At 48.9% G+C, this 15,133-nt stretch overlaps 1 protein-coding gene and 1 long non-coding RNA gene across 2 annotated transcripts in view; one reads left to right on the forward strand and one right to left on the reverse strand.

Moving 5' to 3' along the window:
• LOC146797307 (uncharacterized) overlaps positions 1 to 15,133 on the reverse strand; it is a 496,953-nt gene that overhangs the window by 145,739 nt on the left and 336,081 nt on the right. The window lies entirely within an intron of this gene.
• The window catches only part of LOC146797308 (uncharacterized), a 189,123-nt gene continuing 178,605 nt past the window's right edge, over positions 4,616 to 15,133 (forward strand). Inside the window, exons 1-2 of the mRNA XM_085624296.1 lie at positions 4,616 to 4,697; positions 15,070 to 15,120. Coding sequence (XP_085480422.1) covers positions 4,634 to 4,697; positions 15,070 to 15,120 — 115 coding nt within the window. The 5' untranslated portion in view covers positions 4,616 to 4,633. The remainder of the gene's footprint in view (positions 4,698 to 15,069; positions 15,121 to 15,133) is intronic.

Raw genomic sequence — 15,133 nt, forward strand, 5'->3', positions numbered from 1 at the left:
ACACCACCATATCCACCACCACGTCCACCACCACCACCACATCCACCACCACCACCACGTCCACCACCACCACGTCCACCACCACCATGTCCACCACCACCACCTGTGACAGGTAAAGTGTCACTGGAGGGCAGGGGTAATAGGAGTATCAACCCCAGCTGTACATAGGACATTTAAGGATGCATTGGGTGCGAGAAGACGGGAATAGGGGCTAGAAGTACTACACCAGACCCAAGATACATTTTGAAGAGGCGCAATGTCACATAGGCTCCTGTAAAAGCACTCGCAGCATTTCTACCTCACAGTGGCATACCTGCACGAGCCACTCACTCAAAACAAGCATTGGCATAGCCAATAGGTCTCGCCTTTGGGACCTTATACGTGTTTAGCCATGCAACACTTGATGTTGTTGCACTAAGCATATTGTGCTGGATAACTAAACACTTATAAGGTCCCATAGGCGAGACCTATTGGCTGTGCCAATGCTTGTTTCTTATGCAGATGACACAGATCATCTGTTGTCTTCTGAACAGAACCATGGGCCCTCAGAATTAAGCTTGGGTCTGAGTCGCATCTCCTTATGGATGAACAAAAACTCTCAGGCTCAAGGGAGATAACACTGAGGTCATGATTCAGGGGAAAAACTCCTCTCTCTGGGGTCCTCCTCACTGGCTCAACTCTCTAGGGGCCCTGCCCATTTCATCTCAGAGAATTAAAAATCTGTGAATCCGTCTGGATGATAATTTGTTTACGCAGCCTCCGGTGGCTAAGGTGACTGCCACCTGTTTTGCTGTCCTCAAATGGCTAAAAAATATCATTTGGATAATCCCTGCTCCCACTCAAAGGACTGTGAGCCAGGCTTTGGTTATAGCCAGTCTGGACTATGGCAATGTGCTGTATTTGGGAGCTGATAAAGCTACTACTTGCCGGCTGCAAATAGTACAGAAGGCAGCTGAGAGGTTGTTTTACTGACTTCCAAAGACATCCTCAGTCTCCAACCTTCTTCGCGAGCTACATTGGCTGATAATTCAGACCCGTCTCAAGTTCAAAGCCTTACGCTTCACGTTCAAGGCTAAAGCCGGAACTGGACCACAGTAAATTCAGGCTTTTGTGTCGCTTTACCATCCTGCTCGATCCTTACGAACTATGAATCACTCCTTGTTTAGTGTGCCTAGGTTCCACTCGACTCGTATGAAAGCTCGTTCCTTTTCATACTTGGATTCGAAACTCTGGAATTCTCTCCCAGAGTCACAGAGAATTTGCACATCCCTCCTCGCTTTTCACAAAGGCTTGAAGACGTGGCTCTTTTAACTTAGAATCTCTCCCCTACCTGCTTTGCGCCAGGAAAGCCCTCGGAGTAGCTGAGCGCATTACAGATATAAATAGTATTAATAATGATAAAAGCTTGACATACTGGAGGAAATGTATATTTTAGTAGGGTTCAACTTTCTCTAATGTGATATATTTGTAGGTATCTTGTGCTAATCAATGAAATCTTTAGTTAATTGACAGAGAGAAGAATGAATCTAGGACTTCAGTCTGTGTTGATGACTTGGAGGGCGGACTAACAAAGGATACAGGGAGGAGTTTGGTTGGTGCAGTGACCTGTGGTGATATCTTGGAACGGGGGACTAACAAAGGATACAGGGAGGAGTTTGGTTGCTTTATTGACCTGTGGTGATGACTTGGAGGGGGGGACTAACAAAGGATACAGGGCGGAGTTTCTTTGGTGCAGTGACCTGTGGTGATGACTTGGAGGGGGGGACTAACAAAGGATACAGGGCGGAGTTTCTTTGGTGCAGTGACCTGTGGTGATGACTTGGAGGGGGGGGGGTACTTACAAAGTATACAGGGAGGAGATTGGTTGCTGCAGTGACCTGTAGTGATGACTTGGAGTGAGGGACTAACAGAGCATACAGGGAGGAGTGTGGTTGCTGTAGTGACCAGTGGTGATGACTTGGAGGGGGGACTAACAAATGATACAGTGAGGAGTTTGGTTGCTGCAGTGACCTGTGGTGATGACTTGGAGGGGGTGGAGCTCACAAAGGATACAGGGAGGAGTTTGGTTGGTGCAGTGACCTGTGGTGATGACTTGGAGGGGGGACTAACAAATGATACAGTGAGGAGTTTGGTTGCTGCAGTGACCTGTGGTGATGACTTGGAGGGGGTGGAGCTCACAAAGGATACAGGGAGGAGCTTGGTTGGTGCAGTGACCTGTGGTGATGACTTGGAGGGGGTGGGGCTCACAAAGGATACATGGGGGAGTTTGGTTGGTGCAGTGACCTGTGGTGATTACTTGGAGGGGGGACTAACAAATGATACAGTGAGGAGTTTAGTTGGTGCAGTGACCTGTGGTGATGACTTGGAGGGGAGGACTAACAAATGATACAGTGAGGAGTTTGGTTGCTGCAGTGGCCTATGGTGATGACTTGGAGGGGGTGGAGCTCACAAAGGATACAGGGAGGAGTTTGGTTGGTGCAGTGACATGTGGTGATGACTTGGAGGGGGGACTAACAAATGATACAGTGAGGAGTTTGGTTGGTGCAGTGACCTGTGGTGATGACTTGGAGGGGAGGACTAACAAATGATACAGTGAGGAGTTTGGTTGGTGCAGTGACCTGTGGTGATGACTTGGAGGGGGTGGAGCTCACAAAGGATACAGGGAGGAGTTTGGTTGGTGCAGTGACCTGTGGTGATGACTTGGAGGGGGGGACTAACAAATGATACAGTGAGGAGTTTGGTTGGTGCAGTGACCTGTGGTGATGACTTGGAGGGGGGGGGGACTAACAAATGATACAGTGAGGAGTTTGGTTGCTGCAGTGACCTGTGGTGATGACTTGGAGGGGGTGGAGCTCACAAAGGATACAGGGAGGAGCTTGGTTGGTGCAGTGACCTGTGGTGATGACTTGGAGGGGGTGGGTCTCACAAAGGATACATGGGGGAGTTTGGTTGGTGCAGTGACCTGTGGTGATTACTTGGAGGGGGGACTAACAAATGATACTGTGAGGAGTTTGGTTGGTGCAGTGACCTGTGGTGATGACTTGGAGGGGAGGACTAACAAATGATACAGTGAGGAGTTTGGTTGCTGCAGTGGCCTATGGTGATGACTTGGAGGGGGTGGAGCTCACAAAGGATACAGGGAGGAGTTTGGTTGGTGCAGTGACCTGTGGTGATGACTTGGAGGGGGGGACTAACAAATGATACAGTGAGGAGTTTGGTTGGTGCAGTGACCTGTGGTGATGACTTGGAGGAGGGGACTAACAAATGATACGGTGAGGAGTTTGGTTGGTGCAGTGACCTGTGGTGATGACGTGGAGGGGGGGGGACTAACAAATGATACAGTGAAGAGTTTGGTTGCTGCAGTGACCTGTGGTGATGACTTGGAGGGGGTGGAGCTCACAAAGGATACAGGGAGGAGTTTGGTTGGGGCAGTGACCTGTGGTGATGACTTGGAGGGGGGACTAACAAATGATACAGTGAGGAGTTTGGTTGCTGCAGTGACCTGTGGTGATGACTTGGAGGGTGTGGAGCTCACAAAGGATACAGGGAGGAGTTTGGTTGGTGCAGTGACCTGTGGTGATGACTTGGAGGGGGGACTAACAAATGATACAGTGAGGAGTTTGGTTGCTGCAGTGACCTGTGGTGATGACTTGGAGGGGGTGGAGCTCACAAAGGATACAGGGAGGAGCTTGGTTGGTGCAGTAACCTGTGGTGATGACTTGGAGGTGGGGACTCGCAAAAGATTCAGGGAGGAGTTTGGTTGCTGCAGTGATCTGTGGTGGTGCCTTGGAGGGGGGGCTCACAACGGATACAGGGAGGAGTTTGGTTGCTGCAGTGGCCTGTGGTGATGACTTGGAGGGAGGGGACTCACAAAGCACACAGGGTGGAGTTTGGTTGCTGCAGTTGCCTGTGGTGATGACTTGGAGGGAGGGGACTCACAAAGCACACAGGGTGGAGTTTGGTTGCTGGTGAGACCTGTGGTGATTCGGGTTTCCTCAGCAGTGGGGGTGCTTCTTTGCATTATGAATCAGGAGGTCTCTGGTCCTCATTGATCTGATGGAGGCAGGGAGTTACTTTCAAACCTGGTAGAGATTCTCCTTGTTTTTATGTACAATCTTTAGTGGTTTGTTTTCTCTGGTCTCGCCTCTTCTGACCACTAGACACTTCTGGATGGTTGTATGGTTTGGAGTTGTGCATGTGCGAGGGGCACACTTAATTCCTTATTTCATGGCTTCTGAAGGTATTATTAAGAAATGAAGAGGTCCTGCCTGCTTGAGTGTTACCTGGGTGACTGCAGGCAGCCTGGCACTCACCTGTAACCCACATATGGCCGATGGAACACAACATATGGGTTAATGTTTCAATGTTTGTTCATTTGATCTGGAGTTGAAAAACACCCCTTCAACAAACCCTCACACCTGTGGAGCAGCTGCAAAGTTCACATGCGAAATGGAATCCGAGGCTCGTGATAAATCGGTCGATTCTATTAAACGTGTTAATTTTTTACATTAAAATTCTGTTTGTTTTGAAGTTCAATGAAACATGACGTCAACGGTGCTATGCGAATCACAGTATAAATAAGAGCCCAGATCATATACAGGGGGGATTTCAAGAGGATAGTAATACTGCCAAAATGATGGAATGGAATGTGACACGTGCACTCCTGGTACTCCTGATAGCAACGTTGACTTCTTCTGGTGAGTAGTGCTATTAAATTGAGTATCCAACCTACAGAGAGGGCTTCTTTCTAAATATCCATCCTCTTGCGGGGAGCAATGTCAATATTTTATTATTACAAATGTATGTGTGCGGTAAAGAGGGGAAAACAACAGCAGGTTATTTTTTTTTATAAAGATTTGTACTCTTTTTATGCACATACATTTCATAACAGCCAAATAGAGTAAAGTAAAATAAGTCTTGGCACTCGCCCTATCGTTTTGAGGAAACTCTTGATTTTGAGTTTATCGCAGTGTCGCTGACGCTCATTTCAGATTGTGGAATGGCGGATTGCAATGAGTCCATTTGTACCATGAGTCTGGCTGATGCCAGCGGGGTTGGCACTCTTTCTGTATATTGTTGCCAATCTCAGAAAGAGAAGAACATAAAAAATGTGCCTACAATCATGACAGATATCTTAGTAGTGGTTTGTTTTATTTTGTTCCTGCTGTGATGCTCTTGCTGACTTGTGGAGCTGTAGGAAAAACCCACTGCCAATGACAAATGCCTTGACTTTCCTGGAGTGAAAAGAGTTTTGCAAAGTTTCCCTAACGCAGCAAAGACTCAGCATGGCAGGAGCAGCGCAAGTTCACATTGTACAACGAAGTGAAGAGTAGCACGAGTGCAAAGTCTGATTACACACCCAGACGTGAAAAGAGCCTCCCTGGCAGACAGCAATGAAGCCAGCTCCAACCACAGCAAAGAACTTTTCACCATCGTCAGAGAGTTCTGCCTGGCAGCCACCAAGAACACTATCTCCCCTTCCCAGGAACTCTGCGACTCCCTGGTCGACTACTTCCACTACAAGGTATCCAACCCAGCGACCACTGCAACCTCTTCACCTCTTCAGACCAAAGGACGCCACCCACAACCACCCACTCATCGCACGGGAACAGCTTACCACACAGAGCACCACAGCCATCATGAACTCCATCCACTCGAGAGCCCCCGTGGACCCATGCTCCCACCACTTCTTCAACATCGGGAGCAAGGAAATGAGCTGCAAACTCACCTCAACGCGTCCATCACCACAGCCGCTTCCCCCGATGGATGGAAACACACAGAGATCAGATCCCCTCCGCAAGAAACCCTCGCGGACCCCAGCGATCTCAAGAACTACCGCACCCTCTCTCTGCTCTATTTCCCCACCAAAGGCCATCAACCCCCAACTCACCGAACACCTGTAGAGAAGCAACCTGCTGGACACCTCCAAATCCATTTTCCGCACCAACCACAGAACAGAGAACTCCTTGATTGCTGCCACCGACATCTGAATCCTTTTCAACCGATTAGAAACAGCTGTCCTGATCCTTCTCGACCTCTTAGCAGCTTCAACACCGTATCCCACCACACCCTCATCAAGAGACTTCACCATATCGGGATCCAGGAAGAGGCCCTTAAATGGATTGCATCTTTCCTCACAGGACAAACGCAAGGAAGCTGCCTACCACCTTTCACTTCGGAACCCAAGAACCTCATCTGCGGCGTCCCATAAGAGGAATCCCTCAGCCCCACTGTGTTCAACACCTACTTGTCCCTGTCCAAAATCCTCAGCACCTGAGGCTTCAACATTATATCCTACGTAGATGAATCCCAGCTCATTCTCTCACTCTCAGTAGACCCATCCACCACCAGGACAACCTTCCACAGCTGTATGACGAGTGACACCAACTGGATAATGACCAACTGCCTGAAACTCAACACAGAGAAGATGGATGTGCTGATTTTTGGGAACAACACCTCCCTATGGGATGACACCTGGTGGTCCTCTGAACTCGGCCCACACCTACGGACTATACCAGTGACCTCAGCATCATCCTGGAGAGCAAACTCACCATGAAATGCCAGATCAACGCAGTCTCCTCCGCCTCCTTCAACACCCTCCACATGCTCCGAAAGATCTTCAGATGGCTCTACGTCAACACCAGGAAAGCCGTCACTCAAGCCCTTGTCACCAGACATCGGGACTATGGCAACACACTTTATGCAGGACTCACCACCCAACTCCTGAAGAGACTCCAGATGAAACAGAACTCATCTGCAGACTCATCTTAGACCTCCCAAAACTGACCCACATCGCCCCCCAATGTCTATCCATCCAGAAAAGATGTCAATTCAAGAAGCTGATACACACCTACGAGGCCCTCCATGACCAGCATACATCAATCACTGCCTGGAATTCCAAAACTCATCAACCACCTGCGCTCCAACACCGTCACACTCGCACACACTTCCCGCATCTGCCAAAGCCACAGCAGAGGACGTTCCTTCTCCTACCTCACTGCTAAGTCCTGGAATAACCTCTCCCTTCATCTCCGAACATCAGCCGTTCTCCAGGAATTCAGAAAGGGACTCAAAATCTGACTTTTCGACTGACCCCAGCAAGAACCTGGTGCCTGGATACTCTTGCGGTTGATTAGCCACGCTTTACTGATAGCGATTGATTGACTGATTTTCCCACGCATGCACACTTGTAGCAGTTCAAGCTCCCTTCCAGTGCCTAATTTAAGCCGGTGGATTCCGGTGCTTGGCACCTGCACTTAAATGTCAGCACCAGCTCTAGTGTCAGTCCACCACATGATGGCACGGTCTTTAATTTTGAAGTGAGCACAACAACGGTGTTTATTAATACAATTTGCAGTGAAAATGAATAGTACTAACCCTCACGCCATTATTATAGGTTTGTGTGACCTAAAATAGTCTGAATTGCCACACTTGTAGGAGTGAGATGGCGAGGTGTTTTGTTGGTACTGTGAGTGGCAACAATGGCAGAGGCAATGTGTGGTACTTAATTTTTTACAAATTAAGCACTGCTCCCTTCACATACACAAAACCAGTCGCGGCCGGCATGACTCGCGGGTGGGGAGAAGGTTTAATTTAAAATAAAAATTAACTTACGTTTGCCGGCCTGGTCCCGCGTCGTCTTCTCTGCAACAGGAAGCAGCGGCAGGCAACCTCCCTCACCTCCCCTAAGCCAATCACAACGCTGCAATGGCAGCGTTTTGATTGGTGAGGACAGCACCCAGCCAGGTACCTATGGGGAGGCCATTTTCTCCATGTGGGCTGCATGCAGCCTACATGGAGAAAATGGCAGAGTGTGCATGACTGGTTAGTTAGCACCCACAACAGTGGGCAAGCCACTCCTACCCTGTACTCAAGCAGGAACACCCAGCCGCCTGCCCCCAAACAAACCCTTTTGCTTTCTTGCAGTGCGAGAAGCAGAAACATAAAATGGCATTTGTAATACCATTTTATGTTTCTGCTTCTCGCACTGCGAGAAAGCAGTGGGGAGGTGCTCCACCGCCCACATAGAAGAGCCGCCCCTGCACAAAACCATTACCCAACAGAAAGAATCACAGTGAGGGGAGGGTGACATATGAGGGAGAGGTGGAGAGAGTCGAAAGTAAGGCAGAGAGAATCAAAGGTAAGGCGGAGAGAGTCAAAAGTAAGGCGGAGAGAGTCAAAGGTAAGGTGGAGAAGAGAGTCAAAGGTAAAGTGGAGGCGAGAGTTGAAGGTAAGGCGGAGAGAGTCAAAGGTAAGGCGGAGAAGAGAGTCGAAGGTAAAGTGGAGGCGAGAGTTGATGGTAAGGCAGAGAGAGTTGAAGGTAAGGCAGAGAGAATCGAAGAGAAGGCGGAGAAGAGAGTCGAAGGTAAGGCGGAGAGAGGGGAAGGTGAAGCAAAGTTTGGGGAGGTTAAGGTGAAGAGAGAGAAGAGTGGAGGCAGGAAGAAGTGGATGGGAGAACAGGGTGAAGTGGAGTGAAAGGACGGGGAGACAGAGAGAGAGGACAGTGAGGTAGGTGGAGAGAGTAGCAATCTAAGAATTATAAGTACAAAAGAGGAAACCTAAAAATAATGCGTTGAAGTCAAAGATATACCCCTAAAATCTATTATGGAATGTATTAGTCCTGGCATTAACGTAACATAACGTGTATTTGTAAAGTGCACGTCCACGCAGAAGGGTATCTTGGCGTTGAAACAAATGATTATTGTTACTCCACTCACTTGTACTCATTGCATTTTTAATGTACATTTTTTCCCGAGGGGCATCATTTATCAGATGGTCACTCTTTGTCCGGTGGCGCAAAAGTAGTTTCCTGCTGTCTAGTCAGTTTTTTGGGTAGTGGACGCACAATCTTGGTATAGGTGCCTAATTTATTTCTGTGACAGAGAAATATTGCTGGTGGGGACTGTAATATTTATTTATGTACCTTTCATAACAGAATGCAAATCAAGTGATATTTTAGCCAGTATATTTGGAAGTGGTGCACTAAACGTTAGAATCATTGCCACGCTGTTTCCCGGTGGCTTTTGGGGAGAGAACCCTCCCTCCCAAACAGCCCCCTTGGACCAAGTCACGCTGGCAATGAGGGTCTGAAATGGGCATCTCTGCCAGGGTTGCCCACTGGCTTCAGTTCAGCGCCCGCTCTCCTTAGTCTAGGAGCATCAGAAACAGCAGGCGAGTTTGAGTTATTTTGGTTATGTCGGTTATAAGGTCTACATAGTTATACAGACCATTATGAAACTACATATCACCCCAGAGGGCCAGGAATGTACTGTACTCTAGGAGGAATCTATACTATACCGAAAACAAAGGGTGAGGAGAGGACGAAGGACGTGGGCATCCTGGGAAAAGCAGCAGACTGCAAGAACCACTCACCTGTAAGTCAGCCTCAGGTAGGAACAGGCCAGACAGAAGTCTAAATGAAAATCTGGGGAAATGAAACAATTTATGCGGGGAAAGGTAAAATCTGCAGAGAAAACCTACGATACCTGCCGAGTTGACCCGAAATATGCAAATAAATGTTTTTGATTTGAAGACCAGAATTAATTAAACTAGCTGCGTCCTCAGTGTAGTTATTCACTCACAGCAACCTGAATGTTGAAAGAGAAACAAAACTGAAACATGGAGGGTCTCTGCCACTCACTCACGCACTCACTCACGCACTCACTCTCCTCTCTCTCCCGTGACATCAGTCTTGGTACCGCTCACCAACATCTCTTAGCGTTTCCCTGTCTTTGTGCCAATGCAGGAAGCCCCTACCACACTGACAATTCGGAAATCTGTGTTTTCCGCTGAACACTCGTTGCATATGATTTTGTCTTAATCACATTTGCAGCCCAAAAACAACATCCAATTAGCCTCAGAAAGGTCTATGGATTTTGACTCACAAAGACCTTCGTAGTGTAACAAGCTCAGACCCAGACTGGGGACCGAAAGCAACCCTGGTAGAAATGCTCAAACCAACCATGCTCCACCTGTCTCCTGGCGCTGTGACTCCCTTTCCATCCATCCATTCTCTCCCCTTGTCTGTTCTCTCTCCTTTCCTCTACCTTCCCCTCACCCCTCTCCCCCTCTTCCTGGCGCGGTGACTCCCTTTCCATCCATCCATTCTCTCCCCTTGTCTGTTCTCTCTCCTTTCCTCTACCTTCCCCTCACCCCTCTCCCCCTCTTCCTGGCGCGGTGACTCCCTTTCCATCCATCCATTCTCTCCCCTTGTCTGTTCTCTCTCCTTTCCTCTACCTTCCCCTCACCCCTCTCCCCCTCTTCCTGGCGCGGTGACTCCCTTTCCATCCATCCATTCTCTCCCCTTGTCTGTTCTCTCTCCTTTCCTCTACCTTCCCCTCACCCCTCTCCCCCTCTTCCTGGCGCGGTGACTCCCTTTCCATCCATCCATTCTCTCCCCTTGTCTGTTCTCTCTCCTTTCCTCTACCTTCCCCTCACCCCTCTCCCCCTCTTCCTGGCGCGGTGACTCCCTTTCCATCCTTCCATTCTCTCCCCTTGTCTGTTCTCTCTCCTTTCCTCTACCTTCCCCTCACCCCTCTCCCCCTCTTCCTGGCGCGGTGACTCCCTTTCCATCCATCCATTCTCTCCCCTTGTCTGTTCTCTCTCCTTTCCTCTACCTTCCCCTCACCCCTCTCCCCCTCTTCCAGGCGCTGTGACTCCCTTTCCATCCATCCATTCTCTCCCCTTGTCTGTTCTCTCTCCTTTCCTCTACCTTCCCCTCACCCCTCTCCCCCTCTTCCTGGCGCTGTGACTCCCTTTCCATCCATCCATTCTCTCCCCTTGTCTGTTCTCTCTCCTTTCCTCTACCTTCCCCTCACCCCTCTCCCCCTCTTCCTGGCGCTGTGACTCCCTTTCCATCCATCCATTCTCTCCCCTCGTCTGTTCTCTCTCCTTTCCTCTACCTTCCCCTCACCCCTCTCCCCCTCTTCCTGGCGCGGTGACTCCCTTTCCATCCATCCATTCTCTCCCCTTGTCTGTTCTCTCTCCTTTCCTCTACCTTCCCCTCACCCCACTCCCCTCTCTCTCAAAGCCTCTCTATGGCTGCTGCAAGTGACCGAGGCACCAGCAGAGGCCCTGGGAGCTCAAAACCTGCTGGTATTTTGTACTAAATAATTGAGCAAAGAATACAAGTGCTGCGACCAACAGCGGCTCACATTATCTTTCTTGCGTTATTCCTGTGCTCCCCTTACATTGAGCAATTTCATGGATTCCACATAACAAGCGTCACACGAAATTCCCCAAATTATGTGAGACTGCACAGGCATAAGAGAAAACTATTTAACACAGTGGAGCAGACCACTGCTGGGTCAGAGGGAGAGTGGAATTGAATTGAATTGGCATTTATACAGCGCATGGCTACCCGGAAGCATCCCAGCGCTGAAGCCGTAACTAGAGGACAGATACCCTAAGGGAAAAGCCAGGTCTTTAGCAGTTTCCGGATAGTCAGGTGATTGGGTTCCCTACGGAGTTGAAGCAGAAGGGCATTCCAGAGTCTGGAGGCATTGAATGAGAAAAGCCGGCCGCCACTTCTGGCCTTCCTGATCCTAGGAACCACAGCAAGGTGAAGTTCATCTAGCGGAGTTTTCAGTTAGCCCTGTAGGGGCGAATCATGGCTTTGTTGATGGGAGGACCACTCCCATTCGTTGGTTTATGGGCAATGCAGAGGGCCTTAAAGTTGATTCTCTCTTGCACCGGGAGCAAGTGGAGAGAGCATAGCGCAGGCCTTGCTGAACTTCGATTGGGGGTCTCAGTAAGCAGCCTTGGTGCACAATTTCGTACGACCTGCAGTTTCGCGACCACTGAATTCGGAGCCCCTAGGTAAAGGGCATTTCCATAGTCTATCCTGGACAAAATTAATGCCTGGATCAGTAATTATTTTGCTTGGAAAGGTAGGAGGGGGAGGATTTTGCAAGTCATTCTAGGCAGGCCATAACATGAAGCAGCAGTCTTCCTCACCTGTACATTAAAAGTGAGGTCTTGGTCTAGCCAGATTCCCAGACTTTTAATCTCTGTCTTGGGGACCGGCACCGGGCTCATAGAGGTTGGCCACATGGTGCTTGATAGAGAGCTTAGAGAGTTGCAGAGGAACTTAAGCTTGATCTTTTCGCCATTAAGTTTCAAGTGGGAAAGACTCATCCACTTGGCGACTTCCTCGAGGCAGGAAAGGAGGTCATTGGTTTGCTGGTTGGGGTGGTTCAGTGCTATGACCAGCTGTGTGTCGTCGGCGTATGTCAACATATGAATCCCAAAGAGGGATAGTACGTCCGCCAGCGGGGCCATATAGACATTAAGAAGAGAGGGGCTCAGGGAAGAGCCCTGAGGGACTCCGCACTGTAAGGGGATGCGCTGTGAGTTGGTGTCGCCTTCAAAGACCTGGAAGAATCGTTCTTCTAGGAAGACTTGTAGCCATAAAAGATATGTTCCAGTCACTCCTGCGCTCCTGAGGCGGTGAACCAAGACACGGTGGTTCACCGTATCGAAGGCCGTACTCAGGTCGAGGACGATTATGGCTGATGACCCTCCTGCATCAAGAAGTTTTCTAGTTTCTTCCACCACTGATAGTATGGCGGTTTCCGTCCCTTGGCAGGGGCCGAAGCCCGTTTGGGAGGGGTGGAGAACATCGTTGGTTTCGAGAAATGCGGAGAGAGTGTGGTTGGGATATTTCTCTGCTATCTTGCTGATTCCAGGAAGGGCCGAAATAGGGCGATAGTTGCCCAAGTTGGCCGGGTCCAGGTTGGGCTTTTTTAACAGCGCTTTTACCATTGCCCTTTTTCATTCGAAAGGCCAGAGGCCATCGTTCATGTACTCCCTATCAATATAACTTTCACCACAGAAACAAACGGGTCCCTGTTGTTTAGTCCAGGCTCTTACGGGGGCCTTTACACACCTTATGATATAGGTCTTCCTCCACCGAGGAAAAATTCTAGCTACTCTGTATATCTGATATTTATGGACCCACACAATTGTATGAGAAAATGTACAGGATGGTCTCACACACCATCCAGGTGTCAGGCTTCATCATCAGCCATCTCACGTTTAACCCCGGGCGGGTAACTCCGCTCCGCCAGCAGAGTTTGCGCATTTCTGCCTTCTCCGCACTCCGTTGCGAACGCAGAGTTTATGCAAAACTCCCTTCCGTGGCAAAGTGGAGTTAGCCGCTCCCTCCACCCTCCCAAATTAATTAAAAATTTTAAAAGAAGGCACTTACCTGCATGGCTGCCTCCTCCTCTGCCTGGCCGCTCTCCTGCCTGCTCCTCGCCGTCCTTCTACTATGAACAAACCCTACCTTGTATGTCTTGCAAGACGTACAACATAGGAGTTTTTTCATAGAAGAAAGACGACGAGGAGCAGGAAGGAGAGCGGCCATGCAGAGGAGGAGGCAGCCACGCAAGTTAGTGCCTTCTTTTTTATTTAATTTGGGAGGGGGGAGGGAGCGGAACAGAGTTTTTTTCAAACTCCTTGGAGCTCTGCGTAGAGGCACTACGCCAGCTTTGTCCTCTAATGACAAACGAGCCCATGCTAGGGCTCAACCTGATTGACTAAACAGACCTGATTCTTTATAATCGGACAATTAGCACCATAACAGGGCTATTATTGTCCATCTGCTTTTTAACCATTCCTCCTCCACCAAGGAATAAAGGTTCTAAAATTTAACTGGTAGGCGGTAGGGATTTTTAGTATTAGACCCCTTTTCCTTTTCTTTTTCTCCTTGGTTTCCTGCTAATGCTTGAACCACAGCCCTGGTACGGGCTCAATTGCCATTGGAGGATTCTTTGGCAAACGTGGGATGGCCGATGAGGAAGCCTGACTGACACCTGGATGGTGTTATAAGAGAAAACCAGCCTGTGCCCATTTCAAACCAGGAGGTCCCCCTTTCAGTGTTGGAGACCAGGATCCAGTTGGAATCTCAAGTTTTCACTCAAAAGATGGTTGTGGAGTTCCAATTCTTTAAAATGTGCTCCTTAACCAACATTCAACCTTTGATACCAACTCCCTTTGGGATTGAGTGAGTGTCGAAGGCTGGCCTCATCTCTTATTACGTACGTTAGTAGAGGTACAGGGGCGTCTGCTTCCAGAATGAGGCTAAGGTCCTGATTTAGATCTCGGCGGACGGGTGACTCCATCACAACGGTGACGGATATTCTGTCCCAGCCGTGGCCTGGGCAGGTAAGAGCAGTGGGGCCGGGTGGAAGGGGGTACGATTTCAACAGACAACGAGGGAAAATTAATTATTTAATTTTCCCTTATGGACGTGTGTCGAAATTTCCCCCACCGCTCTTACCTGCACGGGCCGTGGCTGTTTCATCCTCCAAAATATAAATCAATTATATCCCATGAGATTCATATTTCAGCGGACGGGATATCCATCACCGTTCTGACGGAGTAACCCGTCTGCAAACATCCAAATCAGGCCCTAACGCTGTCTATGTATGTATGTATGTATATGCCATTTCTATATCTAAAACCTATTGAAAAGGCAGAGGAGCGATGTACGTGGTGAAAGACACGCATACAGTAATAGTAGAGGGAGCTGGGTGGTAGACATTGAATGCACTGTGATGCCGTGCTCTTTAAAGATGTCTGTCATCAACTCTCTCCTAAACTGGGGAAGCTTTGGGGCGGTCCTGACGGATATTGGGATGTTGTTCCAGATTCTGGGCACATGGATGGAAAAGGCCTCCTGTCTTGTTTTTTTTCTTTTTACACTGCTTAGCTCACAGTTTGATGGATTCCAGGCTGGAATGTTCCAAGACCCATCAAAGATGGGCAAGATAAGCGGGATGCTTGTCGCGATGAGTTTGTAAATGATGCTGCTGGTTTTGAAGATGGTGCGGGCTGGTAAAGAACCAATGGAGTTTTATCAGGATGGGGTGATATGGTCAATTTCTTCAGACCCTGGAACAGACATGCTGCGGTGTGTAGGATGCCCTAATACCTTCAGTATGTTACACATTGATGTATATACTTTTTGAATGCTTTGAAATTGGGTATTCCCGTGCATAAAATGCAAATCTCGAAAAGGTTGAATAACATTTAATTGAGAAGTCAATTTTTCCTCTTGTTTTGCAGGACACAGATTAACCACCAGAAAAGAAAATTCTAGCACCGCGTCCTCGAAGGGTGAGCTAATAAA

Source organism: Triturus cristatus, chromosome 9 (assembly GCF_964204655.1).
Source record: "Triturus cristatus chromosome 9, aTriCri1.1, whole genome shotgun sequence".
In the NCBI taxonomy this organism is placed as follows: domain Eukaryota; kingdom Metazoa; phylum Chordata; class Amphibia; order Caudata; family Salamandridae; genus Triturus; species Triturus cristatus.